The 23,240-nt window shown below is 40.4% G+C and overlaps 1 protein-coding gene across 1 annotated transcript in view; it reads left to right on the top strand.

The window, feature by feature from the left end:
- NLK (nemo like kinase) overlaps positions 1–23,240 on the top strand; it is a 132,843-nt gene that overhangs the window by 55,200 nt on the left and 54,403 nt on the right. The window contains exon 4 of the mRNA XM_015827290.1: positions 17,476–17,605. Coding sequence (XP_015682776.1) covers positions 17,476–17,605 — 130 coding nt within the window. The remainder of the gene's footprint in view (positions 1–17,475; positions 17,606–23,240) is intronic.

Raw genomic sequence — 23,240 nt, 5'->3', positions numbered from 1 at the left:
TGGACAGCCATTTGTCTGAAATGGTATAGGGTTTCCTGCCTGAGCAGGGGGTTGGACTAGATGACCTCCAAGGTCCCTTCCAACTTTATCATCATCATCATCATCATCATCATCATCATCATCATCATCATCATCATCATCATCATCATCATCATCATTATTATTATTATTATTATTATTATTATTATTATTATTATTACAAATTTGGAGTGTATTTGAATCTATGGATGTCAGTGACTTGGAGGCTATTTGTGAAACGAGTACCACCAGCTGTGAACTTGATCCTTGCTCCTCTAGCTAGTACAAGCTTTCCCCTCTGGAGGGTAAATCCCTTGGGGCGCTGGAGGCACAGATCTCAAATCTGGCAAAAATACTCGTAAATGCTATAGTCCTGGGAGGCTCAGAATGCTGGCATTTGCTAGTGTTTTCTCCTTCAGAGGAGCTGAAGCACTGACATTCACTAGCATTTACCCCTGGGTGGGGGAGTGGAAATGTGAAATATTTCTGAAAGGCTCAGAATACTGGCGTTCACTAGCATTTTCACCAAGTCTGTTTCTTCAGCACCTCAAGTGATTTCTCCTCCCTTCGTGCAGGAGGAACTGACCTCAAATCCAGTGTCCCTTTCGCTTTCAACCCTCCCTATCACCTTTCCCATTGAATTCCAGAGGAAGCCAGCGGAGAAGATTACAATTGACGATCACATGATAGCAATAGCACTTAGATTTATATATCACTTCACAGTGCTATACAGCCCTCGCTAAGCGGTTTACAGAATCAGCCTATTGGCCCCCAATAATCTGGGTCCTCATTTTACCGGAAGGATGGCAGGCTGAGTCAATCTTGAGCCAAACCGAACTGTTGGCAGTCGGCAGAATTAGCCTGCAATACTGCCTTCTAACCACTGTGCCACCACGGCTCATGATTACAGGACATTTTGGCCACCGATCATATGTGCGAACAGGTTGCAAAATGCGATCATGTGGCTTGAGGAACCAGCATGGCATTTTACAATGCTGGAAGTGCTTTATGGGCACCTGTTCCAAGGAGGCTGTTTTGACTGTGAACGGCTGTTAAATGTATGCCAAGGATTACCTTTCTTACCCTTTCTCCAGCCTCCCTATCTTGGGAAAGATTACTGAGAAGGTGGTAGGATAGCAGCTCCAAATAGCTGTATAAGAAGTGGATTACCAGGAAGCTTTTCTGCCAAGATTAAATCTGGGCTTGATACAGAAGGCACACTGAAAGCTGTCATGGAGGAGCTAGGGTTTGAATGGAAAATGCAACGCTCTTTGAGCTGCTGGATTTCTCAGTGTCAGGGCCAGCTTCAGATGATGACCCTGTGGAGCAGCAGCCTGTCTCAGAAAGCAACACGAAGACACCCGAAGCTTATTTGCCTGCAAAGCATATGGAATAGCTGGAGGCCATAGACATGAAGGGTCTGATCAAGGATCTTTTCCCAGTCTTAAGGGCTGAGGGAAAGGCAGAGCTGAGAAGATTTCTGCAGCTCCTTGTGATTCCCATTAGAAAATTCTTTGAACCTGGACTGGCTCATGATTTCTCTTCCACGCTGCAGCCCCAATAACATTTTTTGCCTGCTGCTTGCCATTACCGGAAATCCTTTACAAGCAAGTTTCTAAGGATTTGGGCCTGCTCATAACTATGTGTGATTGCCAATATGCCTTGCCTGCTGCTTGTAATTGCACAAACGAGACCAAAAAACCTTTTGCAATCAAACTTCTGTATGTGGGTGGGAGGGAGGGGGCAAATCTGTCCTGAAACTGGACATTCGGTGTCATTTGATACGACTGATTGTTGCTTCCTTCTGGATTACCTGCAAGGATTGGGGATTGGAGGATACATTTAGTAGTGGATAATTATAATCAATAATTGTGAGTAAGCTTGAACCTAAAAATACTCTAATATGGGATGTTCTACGTTTCAGTCCTTTATCCCAGAGGTCCCCAACCTTTTCATTTTTTTTTCATTTCATTTTCATTTTATTATATTTATACCCCGCCCTTCTCCCGTAGGACTCAGGGCGGCTTACAGCCAGTTAAAAACACCAGGGACCGGTTACGTTGAAAGAGGTTTTTCCGCAGACCGGAGGGGGCGTGGTTTTGTGTGCTGCCTGCACCCTGTGGATGGGGCTTTCCTTGCTTGGGCGGACTGGTTGCTGGCATGCCACAGCCCGGTACTGGTCCACGGACTGGGGGTTGGGGACCGCTGCTTTATCCCATTGATTAATATCTACATGGAGCATTGGAAAATATCATCCATATAGAGAGACAGAATTTTATGCAGATAATATTCAATTATATATATATATATCTACTACCAAGGCCAAACAGAAAGTATGGTGGAAGTATTGACCCAGTGTTTGGAAGCTGTCATTGTCTGCCTAGGTCTAGGACAGCAGGCTTATTGTCAGCCCAGGCAAAACAGAGTAGTCACTTATTCAGAAACCAGCTGATTCCAGGACAATACCAAATGTAACAATAGTCACTCATGCACTTGTCACCTCACATCTCTGTTACTCTAATTTGTTTTACATGCAGCTGCCTTTAGAGACCGTGCAGAAATTTCAGCTAATGCAAAATGTGGCTATCCTCCTGATAAAAGAAATGGGGGACTATTATTCTTAGATAACACATCTACTGCAGGAGTTGTATCTGTTTTGTTTGCAAGGTGTTAGTTAGCACCTATGAAATCTGTATGGATTAGGGCCTAGATATCTCTGAGATTGTCTTCTCCAAATAGAATTTGCCTTCTGATACATGTGAGCAGAGTCTATATTAAGAGCCTCACCAATCATAATGAAGGTTTAGCAGGAAGAAGCTTAGAAATACACATTCTGAGTTGGGGCTCCCCTCCTCTGGAACACTTTGCACCCTAAGGCAGGGGTCCCCAACCCCTGGTCCGTGACCCACTACCGGGCTGCAGCCCATTTGGAATTGGGCTGCACAACAGGCCATGCAAGTGGTTGGTGCATGCATGCGCACGCAGCTCCATTTGCATGAGTAATGGGTGCGCACACCCGCTTGTGCAAATGGAGCTGTTTGCTCTCGCACCTGCCACTCACACAGAACCATTCCCTGTCCACTCCCCACTGGGTAGCCAAGCTGGAAAGATTGGGGACCGCTGCTCTAAAGCAAAATTGGCTCCATCACTTAACAAGTGGTCATAATTCAAGGACTACATGTAGTCATGTTATGTCTTTAAAGCAAGTTTCTGAATGTAGCATTGCGTGTCTGGAGATTCAAGATGTATTGCTTGTGCCTGGTGTGAAGTCTAACAATTACTGGAAGAACCTGTGGAAGCACTGATTTTGGAGACTTTTTATTTATTTATGGTTAAAGACCAAAATACCAGATATAATGCAGTGAAGGAAAAACAAAATAGAAGGTTAAAATCTGCAATTGACCAGCTGCTTCACATTTAAGCAATTTATTTCCTTCTCGTGACTTCATGCCTTCCTGAATACTATTCCCAAAGCTTGAAGTAACTGTATTCCTGAAATAACAAAAGTGATTTCCTGGGAGAAATTCTTGCTTACCACAAAATACTAGACAAATTGTTATTTACATGGCAAGCTGATTATATCTCACCTCACTGCCAAAGTGAAATCATCTTATAATCCTGCAAATGTTTTTTTTTTTTTCTCCTTGCAGTTTGTATAAGGAGCTCTGGAGAAAGTCTATGATCATTTATTGTGTATAGTTCAGAATTTTGCACCCTGTTAATTATATTATAATAATATAACACTATGTTTGACTACTCCAGTGTTCTATGTTCTAATGAGATAATTGCTGAAAGAGATCCTAAATTATAGATTATATTACAGTTTATAACCATATTGATGTATTTCAGTAAATTGTTCTTATGTTTTTAATTATAATTTTTAATTTCATCTAGTGTTTTACTGTTAACCCCTTAGAGCACTATTTTGTAATGGAAAGAATACACAAAAATGAAATGGAATAATATATTAGACAAAGATCATGGAAACCAGAAAACCATTGGATATTTCCAAAAGAAAAGGAAAAAAAAGGCCCTAGAGAACAATACAGTGGCTATTTTTAAAATCTAGTCTGGCATAGGAACTCCTGAAAAGAACATAATATATGTATGCTGTGGCGTGTATGAATTTGTCATTTCAATGGATTGCAACTCTTATGGTTTATAGTTTCCACACTCATTCTTTTATGTTTACAGATACGTGTTTAGTTTTTATCTCATATCTATGTCTATTTTCAAAAGTTATTTTTAGGTTAAATCCTCTTAGTCTCTTATCTCTTATCCACAGCCACAATAGATGCATAATAAATGAAAACCTTTTTCAGGCTTCTGCAGTGGCTTCAAAAAGCACCCCTGCTGATTCTGAGCTGGGTGATGGATAGATCCTCATCCTGTGGCTCACTTTGCTGCCATAGTCACCCAGGATACAGCATCCTAACAAAGCTGAATAGGAATTGGAAAGTGCTCTTCAGAGAATAGCAATAATCTAAGTAAAATCACTTATTCTCTTTCATTTAGGACCTGGGACACTTCTACACTTTCATAAATTTATTTGGGATATTAGTGGCTGGATAGCTTACTCTTTTATGTTAGTTTTTGAACAATCTAAACCAGGGGTAGTCAACCTTGGCTCTTTTATGACTCATGGACTTCAACTCCCAGAATTCCTGAGCCAGCCACTTATGCATCGTCGAGTGCTGGGTGGGTGTGGCCAATTGGGTGGGCGTGGCCCATTGGGTGGGCATGGCTGCAGGGAGAGGTTTCCAAGCTGAGCCATGCTGGCTCAGGAATTCTGGGAGCTGAAGTCCACAAGTCATAAAAGAGCCAAGGTTGCCTACCCCTGATCTAAAAATATGCAGGATTATAAAGACAAATTACATTTTTTTTCTTAATCAAAGAACATAAAAGGCAAATGCTGGCTTTTTTTAAATGGTGGACTATTTGTGTTTCGATTATGATTGATAGTAGTGAAAGCTGGTGAGATATCAAGGGATAGGAGTGATGCACTGCCCTCATCTCAATCTTGCCAGAATACTATTGATGTTGTCTCACTCCTATAGCCTGGTCTAAAATCCAATTAGAAGTGATCCAGTCAATCTGCTTCCTTTAGGGCAGTGATGGCGAACCTTTTAGAGACCGAGTGCCCAAACTGCAACCCAAAATCCACTTATGCATCGTCGAGTGCTGGGTGGGTGTGGCCAATTGGGTGGGCGTGGCCCATTGGGTGGGCATGGCTGCAGTGGTAACAGCAGACTGGGTGGGACTAAAAGGTTCAATCAATCAATTCCAACTTTGCAAGAACTTTTTTTTCCCGCGAGAAGTTGAAATTGACTGATTGAAACCCCCCCCTTTTTTTTTTGCACATGGCGGCGGAGGCCTAAAGCGAAAAGGTTTTATAAAACCCAGCTGAAGGCCTAGGACTAGGGCTACCACGCGCGTGCCCACAGAGAGGGCTCTGAGTGCTGCCTCTGGCACCCGTGCCATAGGTTCGCCACCACTGCTTTAGGGTTATCCGGAGTTGTAAATCAAATCAAAAAGGGAAGGTTGAAAACTGAACAAAACCTGACTCTCAATAGGTTATTTTATCCTGCAACGAATTTATTTTACCCTGCAACGAATAGGAGCTGAAAGAATCCAGGGGCTAACGGTGATCTGACTGTGGCAGGGGATTCATAATAATGTTGAGATCCAGTTTGGTCTAGCAGTCAAGGCACAAGCTGGAAACCAGGAAATTGAGTTCTAGTGATATCTTAGAGACGAAAACTAGCTAAGCGGGACAATCTTTCTCTCTCAGCCCAACTCGCCGCACAAGGTTATTGTTGTGAGAAAAATAGAGGAAGAAGTATTAGTATGTTTGCCATCTTGAGTTATTTATAAAAAATAATAAATGCAGGATATAAATAAATATCCAGATCAATTCCAGATCATATTGCTATTATCCTGAGAGGGGGAAAATGTGACCACAGCTAATTGGATCAAAACAAATTGGATCAAGCCCATGATGGCCAAAAACTCCTGAACCATTTCAGAATCCTTCCCGAGAAGGCAGATTAAAACCCTCCAGAAGACTGAGAAGCTCCACCACCAACCCAGCTAATATTTTGACCATTTTGTCATTTAACCTTCAACAGGACCATTTTTTCTTACATCTGCTGCCTAATATAGAACCAGTATTGATTTTTTTCCCATTCCGTCTCTGTACAAGTGGTACTGTTTTAATTGTTTCTAAATCTGTTAAACAGACCTTGGGTCTTACTTTAAATTTAATAGTATACAGTACGTCATGGATTCACTGTGAACAGAGTAACATGTAATGTTGGACCCGGTCTGCCAAGTTTTTGATTAGGCATATGAACTGGTTTTATCTCCAATAGCTTCAGCTACCTTATGTCTGTGGATATTCTCAGTCATCCAGGCTAAAGCTGAAGAAGCTTCTTGGCTGAGAAACTAAACGTCTTCAAGAAAAAAAACACAAAGTCCAGTTGCCTTTTGAAAAAGCACTTTTGGTTCAGCTACCTTACTTTTTCATTCTCCACACTTGATTTAATGTTGCATATGCTGTAGGACACTGATGGCGAACCTTTTGGAGACCGAGTGCCCAAAAACTGGACCCACCCCCGCTCCACCCCTGCCCCGCCCCTGCTCCGTCCCCACCCCGCCTGCCCGCAGGGCCACTCATCGCCTTCAGGGCCCGCCGCAGATCGCCCAGCAGTGCCATGGCAGCCACGCCCTCTGCCCGCGCCCCGTAGCATCAACTGTGCACGATGGGGCATGAGGGCAGAGTCTTGTCTACGCTGCCTGGCTGCCATGTCCTTGGCTGCACTGCTCCGCGTGGGCCACGCTCAGGGGTGACTCTTCTCCAGGAGGGCTACTAGTGAGGAAGGGGTCACGGGGGGAGGCAAGGCTGGGGCAACAGCACGTGTGCCCACAGAGAGGGCTCCGAGTGCCGCCTCTGGCACCCGTGCCATAGGTTCGCCACCACTGCTGTAAGATATTAGAGAACCATAAGGAAGTTGCAGAGGTCCAGATAGGGGAATAAGAACACCAAATGATATCAAGTGTTGGGCTGCTACCCTTCCTGCATTATTCTGTCATGAAAAGTATCATCTGGTGGACAAGCTGGTTATTAGTGTTCACGTGATGGTAACAGTTTCCCTATTTTCAGCACACTTCATTTCATGTATCAGGGAGGAAAGTGTAAGTACAGTTGACAGGATGGGTATCTTATTTTGAGTTTCCCTGTAAGTGTGTGTGTGTGTGTGTGTGTGTGTGTGTGCGTGCACTTAGGGAAACTCAAAATAAGGTACCTATCCTGTCAACTGTACTTACACTTTCCTCTCTGATACATGAAATGAAGTGTGCTGAAAATATGGAAACTGTTACCATCACATGAACACTATATATCAGTGGTGGCGAACCTATGGCATGGGTGCCAGAGGCGGCACTCGGAGCCCTCTCTGTGGGCACACATGCCGTTGCCCCAGCCTTGCCTCCCCATGACCCCCACCTCACCAGCAGCCCCCGTGGAGGAGAGTCGCCCCCAAGCGTGGCCCACGTGGAGCAGTGCAGCCAAGGACATGGCAGCCAGACAGAGTAGACAAGACTCTGCCCTCATGCCCCATCGTTCACAGTTGATGTGGGGCGCGGGCAGAGGGCGTGGCTGCCATGGCGCTGCTGAGCGATCTGCAGCAGGCCCTGGAGGNATCAAGAACTGTCAGATATTCCAAGAAACCAAGGTCCTATTGAAGCAGCTTTGCTTAGTTTTATTTGGTTATAGCATCCTTTGTTACTAATGGGCAGATATGAATAGAGTTTCTTTTCCAGCCTTATAATAGAGGGAAATATAGCAATAAAAATTCTCCTAGCCACTTGTGAGGGCACTGCTTATATTGAAAGGGAAAGGGAAATTGCTATTCTCAAATATGTGCTTGTTTCTTGGAAGTGACATGGACTTTGTTCAGTAATTGTCCCATGTTGTTGCAAAGTGTTATTTCATTTGTATTGAAGTATATTAATAGTTTCTGGCTAATGGTTCAATTAGAGTTAGCAATTTCTGATGAATTACACTAAATTGCCAGTTTTGATTCAGTGTTACTTAACATGGCTTTTAACATCAGTTGATTAATCTTTTTCTTTTTTAAAATCTGGCAATCAAGTTTGTTAGAGGTAACAGCATGAATATTTCCTTGTTTTCTAAGACATGCTTGCTTGAAACACATCATTATACAGGTAGTCATTGTATAATAATAGATTCACCAAACAGACAACAGATAATATGTGTCCTTTTACAAAAGGATATATTTTCAACTCTGTGTTCTCCTTAAAAAGTCAAATGTTGGAAATGTAAGAATGATCAGATGCCCGATTTTGATCTATGTAGGAAGCATACCTGGCTCAAAAACAGTAACTGTGAGAGGGACCTTGGAGTCTTAGTGGACGATCACTTGACTATGAGCCAGCAGTATGCAGCAGCAGCCAAAAAAGCTAATACAATCCTGGGTTGCATAAATACAGGCATAGAATCAAGATCATGTGAAGTATTAGTACTGCTTTATAAAACCCTGGTGAGACCACACCTGGAATACTGCAGCCAATTTTGGTCACCATATCACAAAAAAGATGTTGAGAGTTTGGAAAAAATTCAGAGAAGAGCAACTAAGATGATCAAAGGCCTGGAGACTAAAACATATGAAGAACAGCTGCGGGACTTGGGTTTGGCTAGTCTAAAGAATAGAAGAAATAAGGGAACATGATAGCAGTATTCCAGTACTTGAGGGGCTGCCACAAAAAAGAGGGGGTCACGTTATTTGCCAAAGGACCAGAGGGAAGGATGAGAAACAATGATTGGAAGAGCTACTGGAAAAAGATACATGCCTGGCTAGAAAAGATGTTGGGAGAACACATAGATTTTAAATCTGAACTTTTTTTTATTAGGTATAATGCCAGAAAAGACTGGTAAACAAAGCATATATTTGATTTTGCATGTTACAACAGTGGCACGAATTATATTTGCCCAATATTGGAAAAATGAAGGAATACCATCAGATGAAGAAATAATTAAAAAAATATTAGAATGCACAGAGATGGATAGACTGACTCTGAGACTGAAAGAAAAAGAAGAAATGGAATATTATCAAACGTGGGACTTATTTTATTGATGGCTAGAGGAAAGAATAAAGGATTAGGAACTAAATATGTATATGTAAACTCAGAGAGCACGTTTGTTGAATAAATACTATTGAATGTATGGAAAAAAATCAATTTAAAACCTTTAAAAAGAGAGAGAGAGAAACAATGGTTGGAAACTGATCAAAGAGAGAAGCAACCTGGAATTAAGGAGAAACTTCCTGACAGTGAGGACAATTAACCAGTGGAACAGCTTGCCTTCAGAAATCGTGGGCGCTCCCATCACTGGAGGTTTTTAAGAAGAGACTAGAGCTAAATTGCCGGCCCGCGGGTCGGACATGTCATCGGAAGCCACACCCACCCCATTGCCGGCAATGGCAAAACAGTCCCAATACGTCTCACGATGTCACATGACATCGCGAGTTTGACATGTCTGGACTAGACAGTCACTTGTCTGAGATGGTATAGGTTCTCCTGCTTGAGCAGGGGGCTGGACTAGAAGACCTCCAAGTTCCCTTCTATTCTATTCTATTCTATTCTATTCTATTCTATTCTATTCTATTCTATTCCATTCCATTCCATTCCATTTTCTTGTGTGCTTTTGCACAATGGAGATTAATCTTGGATTGCTTATTTAGGCATTATTTAGGCATTCAAGTGAAAAGATGTTATTTTTACATAATAGTTCCATTCTACTTTGTTAAAACCCTCTGTGTTCCGTTTGGGGCACCTCATTTTAGAAAAGATCAAACTGGGAGAACTTCTGAAATAGGAGTGCATATGATCTGGGGACTGAAAGATGAAGGAACTGGGTATGTTTAGCTCTGGGGGAAAAAAGACATAGAAGTTTATGATAGTATCCTTCAAATGCTTGAAAGAATATTATACTGGAAAAGGTCAGGACCTTTTCTCTGTTGTTTAATGGGGGCTGGGGGTCACAAAATGCAAGATTAAAGTTACAAGAAAAGAAGATTCCAACTGAATGTTGCAAAAAATAATTTTGACACTGGAACCCATCAAACAGACGCAATGGGCTCCAATTCCCTGTATATATTCAAGCAAGGATTAAACAGCCATCTGTCATGGATGCTTTAATTTGCATCCTGCACTTTGTGTCCTAAATGGCCTCTTCCAATCCTGCAATTCTATGATCTGTGGAGTCACACGGTCAAGTCATTGAATTTTTAATTACAAGTTCAGCCAAGGTCAGGTAGTTTCTGTTCAGTTTAGCAAAACAGATGTCGAAACTTGCTAAGAACCATATACCAGGGGTGGCAGTCTGCCAAGATTGTCTTGAGTTGCACATGGTCAGAACTAATAGAAGACACACAAAACCAAACCTGCTCAAGAATCTGGCCATTGTGTTGTCTGAAGACTACAGGTAGTCCTCAACTTACAGCCACAACTGAGCCCAAAATTTCTGTTGCTAAGCAAGGCAGTTAAATGAGTTGTGCCCCATTTTAGGACTTTTTGCTACAGCTAAGTGAATTACTGCAGTTGTTAAGTGAATCATGCAGTCGTTAAGCGAATCTGGCTTACTTCATTGACTTTGCTTGAAAGAACTGAAGAAGCTTCTTGGATGAGAAGCAAAATGTCTTCAAGGAAAAATAAAGTCCAGTTGCCTTTTGAAAAAGCATCTTTGGGACATCTTGGGGTCTCTTTTGGTGATGAACCTGGAGGAATCATGGAGAACGAGCATGGTACATAAGATTGAATGACAACTATCTTCAAAAATGGGAGAAAGAAGAGGTCCAGGCTAACTACATTTAGCTTGATCTCAGTGCTGGGCATAACTCTGAACCATTATTAAGCAACCTGGGAATATTTAGAACAGGGGTCCCCAACCCCCAGTCCGTGAACTGGCACCAGTTCGTGGCATACCAGAAACTGGGCCACCCAAACAAGCAAAGCCCCATCCACAGGATGCAGGCAGCACACAAAACCACACTCCCTCCGGTCCGCGGCAAAATCTCCCTCCACGAAACTGGTCCCTGGTGCCCAAGAGTTTGGGGGCCACTGATTTAGAAAATAATAACATTTACATGGCAGGAATCAGCATGGATTTATCAAGAATAAATTATGCAAAATTATCTTGACCTCTCCGGATAAAGCAACCAGTCTACTTAAATCTCTGATCTTTCTGTGCCTCCCTGCTAGCCATTTAAGTGATAAACAGAGCTCAGACAGAAGCTTATTGTGGGAACTGCTGGGTGTGTGGGTGTGTGCGTGTGTTTGGACACTACAATTTTGGTTATGAGTAGAAAGCCAAGGGAAGAAGACAATGAAACACAGGTAAGAGCTGCTGGAATATCGGGGAATTAGTAAGTAGAAAAAAGGTAGTTACAAATATTATGATTAAAAGAAAAACTGCCGTTAAAATAGCAAAGAATAGAAAGTAAGCAGTTTGACAGAGGTGGAGGGAATAATCCAGCAAACACAACTACAAAAAAAAATGTGCAGGGAGGAAATCAGATTGATATAGCTGGGACAGGGAGGAAAATTATTGTATGCAAAGCAATATATTTAAACACTCTATGAATAAATAGGAAAATAGGAAAAATGTCTAGAAATTAAGAAGTGGGAACAAGATGGACTGGAGTCTGATAAAATTAGGACAATTGATTTTTGTAACTATTCCATAATTACAGAGATAAAGACTTACTCCTATACAGGTATGGGAATAAGTCTTTATCTTTATTCTATAAATAAATATTCTATAAATATTCCTATGCAAGTAAAACAAACATGCTTGCTCTCCTGTTTCTGCATATACTATCCAGAAGTGAACCTATGGCAATTCAAATAAGAGCAAACTGAATCATATTCACAATAAATGCAGGCTACACGTTTAAATAGGATCTGAATTGGATGAGAAGGCAATCTACTATGACATCCACAATGTCACTGATTGCCAGGGATGTTCTGCTAAACTGCCTGCTAGTTAGGTACCCCCTTCCTCCCTCCGCTCCCCGTGCATTCCCCTACCAAAGTTGTGTATAGGATCTGGATTTGGCAGTGATTGACTAGGAGAGGGGTCTTTGAAGTCCTAGTGCATTATGCAGCTGCTGTAAGAAAGGAAAATCTTTATGGAGGGATTTGAAAATAGAACTGCTAATATAATACTAACAACAGAGACAGTAATAATAACATTATACAAATCTATGGCACAATTCTATCACTGTGTATAATTCTGGCCACATTTTAAAGTACTATGCAATAGTGGCGGATATCTGTAGCTCGGGTGTAGGTTGGGGGGGGAGGTTCGTTCTCCGAGCTTATGGGTTGATTTCCGAACATTTCATTACCCGATTAGGTAACATCTTCAGCGGAGTTCAACATCCCTTAAACTCCTCTGAAGATGTTACCTAGCCTGGTAATGAAACGTTCGGAAAGCAACCCACAAGCTCAGAGAACGAACCTTCACCCTTAAAGTACTATGTTATAGTGCTAGAAAAGATGCAAAATAGAGCAACCAAAATGTTAAGGGACCCGTATCTCTGATGAAGAAAGGCTTTGACAGTTGGGTCTTCATTGTTTTGACATTGATTAAGTGGGGACATGAAAGAGGGATATAAAAGGATGCATAGAGGGTAAAGATAATATACAGTGAAAATTTTCCCTCTCATAATCTTACCCTTAATTCAAATTCAGTAAATAAATCAAGATTCCATTTTGTCAAATACGTTTTCACATTTGGGGTGACTTCTCGGTGTAAATAAATGTGGCCCATATAATTTCCCCTTTTCCCTTTAATTGTTTTCACTCTCAGTACAAACTCTGCTAGGAGTGGGCTTAGACTCTTTGATCTCAGTCTATAAAATGCTAATTGAAGATATATAAATAGTCATGTAACCTGAACTTCCACAGGACATTGTGTGTTTGGTCAGATTTAGGAAACATCTGATGATGCAGCCAGTTGCCTACAAAAGCTGGTACCCAGAGTAAGCCAATTAGCATTTTCAAGTATCATGTTGCTTTTTTGTCCCTTGGGCTCTGCACAAATTAATTTTTCATGCACATATGTACTAAGCAAAGTCAAAAATAATTGTCCTATTAATTCACATCTCCCCCAAAAGCCTGCAACAAGGATCTTGGTACGGATATGGTTTGCCTCATAGAGTAGATTTTAACTCTTTTTAAAAAAAAACTGGTTTTGTTCAAATATGTTAGAATTATCTCTTTTAAAAATGAGGCATTGGAACCTACAGTCAAACCTAGCTGTTATCTTTACCAGCTGTAACTCATTAGCTCATACAGATGGGGGGGGGGAGACAACAAGCTGAAGAGTTCAGCACAGCCAGCCTTTTCATCAACAAAGGAAAGGAAAGCATTCCTGTGTAACAGTCTTCAGCACTTATCTCTGATTTCTGGTACTATTTGTGCTGAACTAAAGCAGCTGTTGCCCCCCAGTTAAGAGAGAACAAACTCAACATGCTGTGAAATTACCACACTGCCATTCACTTTCATTGGGGTTGAATTGCCAGGAGCTAGCAAGGCTGGCCTTTGTATGAATAATTAAGTGAAATTTGGCTTTCTGAGTGGTGTTTTAATAGACAAATTGCAGGCCAATATTTTGATGTATTTCATCCATGGGTTGAACCGTATTTGTTTTTTGCTTTTATGCTTTTCCAAGCTCTGAAAAGACAAGATAGAACTTAACAAGAGTAACTTTTAAAAAAATAAATGTTTAATGCTAAGCCAGTGATGGCGAACCTTTTAGAGACCGAGTGCCCAAACTGTAACCCAAAACCCACTTATGCATCATCGAGTGCCGGGTGGGCGTGGTCCATTGGGTGGGTGTGGCCCATTGGGTGGACGTGGCTGTGGTGGTAACGGCAGACTGGGTGGGACTAAAAAGTTCAATCAATCAATTCCAACTTTGCAAGATCTTTTTTTCCCGTGAGAAGTTCAAATTGATTGACTGAACCTTTTTTTTTTTTGCACATAGCGGTGGAGGCCTAAAGTGAAAAGGTTTTATAAAACCCAGCTGAAGGCCTAGGACTGGGGCGACGGCGCGTATGCCCACAGAGAGGGCTCTGAGTGCCGCCTCTGGCACCCGTGCCATAGGTTCGCCACCACTGTGCTAAGCAATACTCAGTGACCGGCATATAGTGAGTTATTCTAACAGACTTTACAGATAACGATAAGTTTATTTACAGGAGGAAAAATTACTCCACGCTGAGAAACTACATATATTCGTTCTTCAATGACTGAGATATCATTTGTGGTGGAATTTTTTAAGTTTTCAGAAACTATTACGTTGTACTATACATTCTGTACAACAATTTAAATTAATGAAGAAATAGTTCTGATAGTTTCAGGGAGGCTGTTGCTCAGTTTTTAGAATAAAATAATCAAATGTTTATGTACCACAGTAGAGTTCGCAGTCCTACAGGTAGTCCTCAACTTATGACCACAATTGAGCCCCAAAATTCCACTGTTAAGCAAGACTGTTGTTAAATGAGTTTTGCCTCATTTTATGATCTTTCTTGCCACAGTTGCTAAGTGAATCACTGCAGTTGTTAGCTAGTCACACGGTTCTTAAGTGAATCTGGCTTCCCCACTGACTTTGCTTGTCAGAAGGTCACAAAAGGTGATCACATGACCCCGGGACACTGCAACAGTCATAAGTATGAAAAATGGTCATAAGTCATTTTTTCACTGCCATTGTAACTTCACCTGGTCACTAAATGAATGGATGTAAGTGAGGACTACCTATATTTTTGAAGTCATCCTGAGTACAATTTGGACATGAAGACTTTTAGTTAGGGCAGTGGTAGGCAACCTTGGCTCTTTTATGACTCCTGGACTTCAACTCCCAGAATTCCTGAGCCGTCATGGCTCAGCATGGAAACCTCTCCCTTTCTCCTCAGCATGGCTGGCTCAGGAATTCTGGGAGTTGAAGTCCACGAGTCATAAAAGAGCCAAGGTTGCCTACCCCTGAGTTAGGGAATCTATATGTAAAGCAGTATGCTTGCTGATAAAAGCTTAACCTTATCCTTGTTTTGGAAATGATATTTTTGAAGTACTATTAATTTTTTTCCTTCTTTTTCCTGTTAGAACATGCATTATGCATTAGGTCTGGGTTCAATCCAGGGAGGGATTCAGTTAAGGGAGGGTTAAGAAAAACTTCTGTTTGAAAGTTGGAACAGCTAATTGCTGGCAGCATAAATGGTACTGAAACCTGATATCCTTTGTCATTTCATGAAGGACTTTCACTCTACCTGGGTTTGGCAAAGAGGATAAATCTACATTATGCAAAGAAAATCCCCCTTGTGATTTAAAGAAATGGATCTTGAATATGAATTTTATCTTTTTTTACAACACAGATTTTTTTTAAAAAAATATAATATTCTGGATGAATGAAGAATGCGGCATAGCATGTTGCTGTATAGTCTAGATGTAATGCTAAGCTTAACAATTGATAAGCTTAATTTTATATAGGGTCTTTCATACGCTATTATCTGTCGTTTTATTGTATAGATTTTTCTGTTAGGGTTTTTTGTGCTCCGCTAATTTATGTATATAATTGGGTTTTTCTTCTTCTTCACTGTATAATCATTATTTAATACAGACCTGTATTTTTATGTTTTTTAATTATTTGTTTATTTTAAAACAAACAATATTTTTAAAAGTATTGAGACCTGGTAGACCAACAAATTTAGCTTTAGTATGAGGTAGTTTCTTATGTTCTAGTAAAGATAGTCTGTTTCAATGTTCCATGGCTATTTTATATGGGTCTTGGATAACCAGAGAGATATGTCTATGTCAGTGATGGCGAACCTTTTAGAGACGAGTGCCCAAACTGCAACCCCAAACCCATTTCTGCATCGTCGGGTGCCAGGTGGGTGCGGCCATTGGGTGGGCATGGCCCATTGGGTGGGTGTGGCCCATTGGATGGGCGTGGCTGCAGTGGTAACGGCAAACTGGGTGGGACTAAAAAGTTCAATCAATCAATTCCAACTTTGCAAGATCTTTTTTTTTTCCGCAAGAAGTTGAAATTGATTGATTGATTGAACCTTTTTTTTTTTGCATATGGCAGCAGAGGCCTAAAGCGAAAAGGTTTTATAAAATCCAGCTGAAGGCCTAGGACTGGGGCGATGGCGCGCGTGCCCACAGAGAGGGCTCTGAGTGCCGCCTCTGGCACCCGTGCCATAGATTCTCCACCACTGGTCTATGTCATCAGATTAAGCAGCAACATCTGTTATCATTTTCCAATGTTGACATTCTTAGATAGTAAAATTCAACAATTTTTACAGCAGAGGAGGCTGAGTATCAGGAAATACCATGATACATGAGATGTTCAATCAGAATAGAGCTGGAAGGGACTTTGGAGGTCTTCTAGTCCCAACACCCTGCTCAAGCAGGAGACCCTATACTATTTCAGGTCAAGTGACCATCCAGTCTCTTCTGTGATGAAGTACCCACAACTTCCCATGGCAAGCTGTTCCGCTAGTTAATTCCTCACTATTAGGAAGTTTTTCCTTAATTCCAGGTTTCTTCTCTCCTTGATTAGTTTCCATCCATTGTCTCTTGTCCTGCCTTCTGGTGCTTTGGAAAATAAGATGACCCCCTTCATCTTTGTGGCAGCCTCTCAAATGCTGGAATACTGCTCTCACGTCCCCCCTAGTCCTTCTTTTCTTTAGACTAGCCAGACCCAAATCCTGCAGCCGTTCTTCATATGTGTCTTCCTATCCTGTTCCCCAGTAATCCAAAGCTATGTACAGATAGTCCAACTTACAACAAGTCGCTTAGTGACTACTACCACACAACTCCCCAGGGCTACCTATGATCCATATTCGCAATTCTGTCCTCCCACAGTCAGGTGATCACACTTTGGGCACTTGGAAACCAGCCTGTATTTACCGCTGTTCGCAACATCCCAGAGGTCACATGACTGCAATCTACAACATGTTTTTTTTTGCCAGAAACTGGTGTTTACCTCCTGTTTCCAGCAAAAAATATTCATTGAGGAAAATGGATTCACTGGGGAAGCATCCCAGGACCAATACAGTATGTATCAGATACTGCCATTTATTAATGGGAGAAAAAAGAACATTGGACATGGAGGCAAAGTGTTTTATTAACACATGATTGAAGGATCTGAGTATACAGAAATTATGTAGCTAAATAACATGTAGGTTAGTGACATATCCGAAGCGCAATTGGAATTCTTTTAATGGAAGCAATAAAAAGCAGTGAGACTCAATTCAGGAGTTTTGTCTGCCTCTTAATGTATGGATTTATTTAGGAAATGCTTTCATCTGTCTTTTCTCTTTGTAAGGACGTAAGTTGCTTAAAGTAAAATTTATATTTATTCTTATTTTCCTATAGGTCAGTAACAGATCCACGAGATGGAAAGAGGGTTGCACTCAAAAAGATGCCCAACGTCTTCCAAAATCTGGTCTCTTGCAAAAGGGTCTTCCGTGAATTGAAGATGTTGTGTTTTTTTAAGCATGACAATGTGAGTGGTTCATATATTTTCATTATATTTTTGGGGCATTCTAACCAGAGGTTACTCTAAAATGTTACGAATATTCGTAGGCATTAGAAAGACGGACAATTTCTGAATAAATTAACACCTGTTATCAGTGAAAACAAAACTTTTTTTAGAACTATGGAGACATCTAAAATCTAAATCTAAAACCAGTTGAATCAGCTTTGTATGTTGCAATAACACCCGTTCCCTTAAGATAAACAGCCAATTCCCCAAGGAAATGTATAAAAATGACACATTATATCTGAGCTGATTCCTTTTCTTTCTAGGACAGTAAAGAATCAATTGTGTGTTTGCATGTTGCCCTAAGGCTAAGCCATAGCTTATTCTTTGGGCGTGAAAGGAATGAACTGCAGTGAACCTCATGTGCTCATCTTCCCTTCCTCTTCCCAAGCATCCCAAAGAATTTTGAAAGCTTTCATTTCTGCTTCAAATTAACCACAGTTTGTCATGTGTCTGGATAGACTAAAAATATTAAGTGAAGTTAGTTTCAAACAAGCTTCAAGCTGAGACTATAGCTTGATTATAGATGTATGTGTGATTGAGTTTAATTTAATTCCTCTTTAAGAAAGGGTGGTCCTGTTAGCTCTTAAGAAGGTGGCGATGTGCCCCCTCCTCAAGGGGCCATCACTCAACTCCGCTAATCTCAGCAGGTTTCATCCAAGTTTCCAACCTTCCCTTTTTAGGGAAGGTTTGTAGAGAAAATGGTCACATGGCAGCTTCAAAGGGCCTTGGATAAACTGAATTAACTGGACCTTTTCAGTCTGGGTTCCGGCCAAGATTTGGGACTGAAACAGCATTGTTCACATTCTTGGGTGATCTCTGTTGGGAACGGGATGGGGGTAGTGCATCCATCCTTGCTCTTTTTGACCTCTCAGCAGCCCTCAATACCATTGATTCTTCAGGACCAGCTTCAGGAGTTGGGGATAGGAGGCACAATATTATGCTGGTTCTCTTCCTTCCTTCTGGCATCAGTTCCAGTCAGTGCTGACAAAGAAGACAGAGATCCAGCCCACGGCCCCTAGTTTGTGGGCTACTAGAGGTTCCAACTCAGCTCTCTCTTCCTTTTAATTTAACATCTACATATGGCCACTGAGTAAGGTGATCTGACAGTTTGGGATGAGGCATCATTAATATGCCGATGAAAAACCCAGCTTTACATTTCCACCCTGGGTTGCCTGAATGATACTGTGGATATCCTTGTGACCAGCCCTGGGGACCAGGGGTCTGAATAGGGCACAATGAGCTTAGGCTCAACCCAAGCAAGACTGATGACTTTGGGTGCTTGGGCCTTCCAATACTAAGATTTTTCTGCTTCTGTTCCTGGATGGGGGAAGCACTGTCTCAGATGGATCTGATGCAAAATCCGGGTGTCCTCTTGGATTCAGGTCTCCTGCTGGAAAAGCAGGTGGTAACCATGGCTAAGAGGCCCTTTGCACACCTTCAGTTTGTGTGCCAGTTGCACCCATTTCTGAACCGAGAGGTTCTTCTCACTGTCGTCACTCATGCCTTCATGACCTCCCTCTTGGACTACTGCTACATGGTCTACATGGGGCTGGTCTTGAGGAACATTCAGAAGCTTCAGCTGTATGGATTATAAATGGTGTTAGCTATTCATCACATGTGATACCACTGCTTGGGGGCTACATTGGTTGCCAGTCTGTTTTCGGGTGCAATGCAAGCTGCTGAAGCTTTAAAGCACTTCATGGCTTGGGACTGGATTACTTGAAAGACCATCTTCTCCAAGCTCTTTCTACATATCCAGCCTGGTCCAGCAGGATGGGCATGTTGTAGATCCCATCAGTCAAAGAATTTTGGCTGGTGGGCACCTGGAGGTGTGCCTTCTCTGCCATAACCCCACCTTCTGGGACATTCTCCCTCCAGAGATTAAGATGGACCCAATTCTGCTAATCTTTTGGAAGGCACTGAAGACCTGGCTGTGTGCTTGGGTCTAGGGTCCTGATTATGTGAAGGGCTCCATTTCCTGGTTATATTGATACTGTTGGATTATAATATCGCTTGGCAGCCATTCGTATTTAATTTCTTTTTTGTATCATGTTTTAACTGTTTTTATGATTGTTCACCACCCAAAGTCACTGGTTTGAGATGAGCAGCTATACAAATTGATTAAATAAATACACATAAATACTGAATTTGTTTTTGCTTAAACTAATTATAGTTAAGATACAATTCTGGATCAAGAGGCTTTGGCAGAATCAATTAATCAAACAAGACATCAGCCTTTATCTCCTAATACACCTCATGGCAGGTAGAGCAATAATGTGGCTATTCATAATGCCAGATTGTAATTTAGTTTAATGACAAAACACAAATAGTGTTAAGGGAGGGTAAACAATGTAACTAAGAAAAGCTAAAAAAAAAGAAGGGGGCTGATGTGATGTAATGCAGACATCCTTCAGGCATCTAAATCAGAGTAGATTAAGAATCAAGCAGATTTCATCCCAAAGATGAAATTCAAGTTGTTCATTCCAGAATTCCCCCAGCATAAAATTGTGATAGCTTATAACCTAATCCCTTCCCCTTTTTTCCCTTTTTGGCAAAACATTTGCCAAATCTAAAAGTATGATCCTGTGCAAGTATTTAATTTGAAAGCTAGGATTAAGTCTTTTTGAGGTGAACAGTAAAGAGTTGATATACCTCCAGTACAGCTTTTCAAATTGTGAGAACTGAGACAGGAAGGCTAGTTCAGGTCTGACTTAAGCTATAAACTCAAAAGAGGTCTAAAGGAAGCTTTATCCTGCAGCTTTAGCATTACAGATAACTAATTCTATTAATTAATTCCATTAATTTTATAAGAACTAAGAATGTATGTGAACTTTTAAGTCTTATTAATGGCAATATTTTCTGCAACAAATCCAAGAAAGAAATAATTCCAAATACAATGCGTTGTACTTTCTTTGTTTCTTTAAAGCTGATTCAGATTGTTCCTCACTGAAATTTGGAGCAGAATTAAGACAATCATGCCATGTGTATTATTAAAAAAACTGGCATAACTCATTTTCTTCATTGCTGTTAATTTATAGTCATATTTGGACTCCAGAAACCTGATGTACTGGTATGTTAATGGCTCTGGAGAATGTATAAACAACTGATGAAAACAACTTTGAATACTAACTATGCAAACATTGTCATGAAGAATGAAAAAGATAGCTTAAATGTGTATTTGTATTCACAACCTCCCATCTCTGTCTCTGATTAGCGATGGTTTGAAATGATCAGATTCTAAACATTGCAGATGCATGTCAGTTTTGACGTTTGCCTGAGGATCATTCTTTGAAGTTGGTCTCAGAGTAAAACCATAAAAAGAAAACAGGATGCTAGAGGTTATCTGGCCTTAACATTTAACAGAGTTACATTTTTTTTATTATAGTTCTAAAGTTATTACTATAAGCTTTGGCTTACTAAGGTTTCAAAATCAGTGTAATTGTATATTAAATGAACTCTGTTAGCAGCACAAAAGTTTTTCTTTTTTTTAAAAAAAAATGAGGGCTATATATGGATTACATTTCTTTTCTCTTTTATGTAGAACTTGTGTGCATAAAAATCCAGTTCTTTCTCTGTGTGACAACAGGACAATATAGATTAAATGCTAATGTAGCTACTACTCAGGCTTCCTAAAGAACATTTGACAATTCCGGAATCATGTTGTTTCCTCCTTTAACCAGCACTGTTGTCACAGTATCATTTGTGATTTCTGCATCAATTTATCAGAACTGATAGAGAGGCAGGCAACGTTCTAGATTACTCAAATCCTGTTCTTGAAAAATCAACACACAAGTACAATTTATAAGTTATAAATTGGAGTGATGTAACTGCACTTACAGTGTTGCGGTGTAACCTTCTTCTGTGTCACTCACTTTAGCATGGAACTCATTGGATGATTGTTCTCAATCCAACCTATCTCATAAGAGTATCGTAAAAGTTAATGTGACATGACCCATGTATGTTACCCTAAACATATTAGAACATAGAACATAGAATAACAGAGTTGGAAGGGATCTTAGAGGTCATCTAGTCCAACCCCCTGCTCAAAAAGCTGTCCAGTCTCTTCTTGAAAGCCTCCAGTGATGGGGCACCTACAACTTTTGTAGGAAAACCATTCCACTGGTTGATTTGTTCTCACTCTTAGGAAATTTCTCGTTAGTGCCAGGTTGCTTCTCTCCTTGATTACTTTCCATCCATTGATTCTTGTCTTGCCTTCAGTGCTTTGGAGAATAGCTTGCCTCCATCATCTTTGTGGCAGCTTTTCAACTATTGGAACACTGTTATCATATCATCCCTAGTCCTCCTTTTTCCTAAACTGGGCATATCCAATTCCTGCAACCATTCTCCATATGTTTAAGGAACATATTAATTATATCAATATTATATTCCTTTAATATTAATTAATAATTAATATTAAACAATTTAATATTAAATACGTAATGAAGTAAACAATATTTAACATAAGTACTATTAAATAATGAATAATTAATTAATATTAATTATATTGATATTATATTCCTTTAACATATTAAAGGAAAGAGAATATAAAAGTCATAAATAACAACCCTAGTAAGAAGAGGGCGGATGCTCCAGTGAATAACATGGTGAATTGAAGAAGGCATTTGTTCCAGTCTTGGTTTATTTCCTGTACAAGTTTACAGAACTTGGCTTTTGTGGTTTTAACTTGGCAGTGAATATATTTTTCTATTTTGTTAAATAAATGTTTTACACTACAGTAGTTTCAAAGATGCTGGTTTCTTAAAAGAAACAAATATAGTTCCTTCTGGTCAAGTTCTATTCAGCACTCAATTATCTTTCAATCTCTGTACTTGTCTGTTGATTTTTCAAGAATAGGATTTGAGAAATCTGGAATGTTGCCTGCCTCTCTATCAGTTCTGATAAGTTCAAGCAGAAAATTTAAAAAACAAGCAGACTGAGAAACATGATAGGATCATGATGCTTGTATCATGTGCATTTTTGGCAAATAAAAAAATTACTATGTTCTTCTAAACTAGGAAGATTAAGGGTTTTTATAAGAAAGGCTAAGATAATTCAATAATATTTTATATAGCTGTTTTGTGGTAAAAATCACAAAGTATCCTAATATCATTTTAAGAAACCAACTATGATATATTCTAAATAAGGAAAAAACTTTCTTTGTAAAATATAACTAAAATATAGTTAGTGATTTTACTCAATTGGATTTTGACAAGGTTACTGAATATATAAATGCAATACTTACAGTTCTGGGTTGGCCCATTTTAGAATAAGAACAGATATTGGGAAAGTACTTATAAGTTTCATTTGTGAATGGTTGTCAAGTGGCTAACCTTAAATAGCAAGAGCAGGAACACATAAAATTATATACTGCCCTATAGTGCTTTACAGAATTCTCTGGGCAGTTTATAGAGTCAGCATCTTGCCCCCAACAATCTGGGTCCTCATTTTACCAACCTTGGAAGGATGGAGGATGAGTCAACCTTGAGCTGGTCACAATCGAACTCCAGGCTGTGGACAGAGTTAGCCTGCAATACTGTATTGTAATCACTGTGTCACCATGGAATAAGTAGTTCTATCCAACATGCCACTCCCGAAA

Source organism: Protobothrops mucrosquamatus, unplaced genomic scaffold (genome assembly GCF_001527695.2).
Source record: "Protobothrops mucrosquamatus isolate PMUCROS unplaced genomic scaffold, P.Mucros_1.0 scaffold3593, whole genome shotgun sequence".
In the NCBI taxonomy this organism is placed as follows: domain Eukaryota; kingdom Metazoa; phylum Chordata; class Lepidosauria; order Squamata; family Viperidae; genus Protobothrops; species Protobothrops mucrosquamatus.
This window is presented reverse-complemented; position numbering and strand designations above follow the sequence as displayed.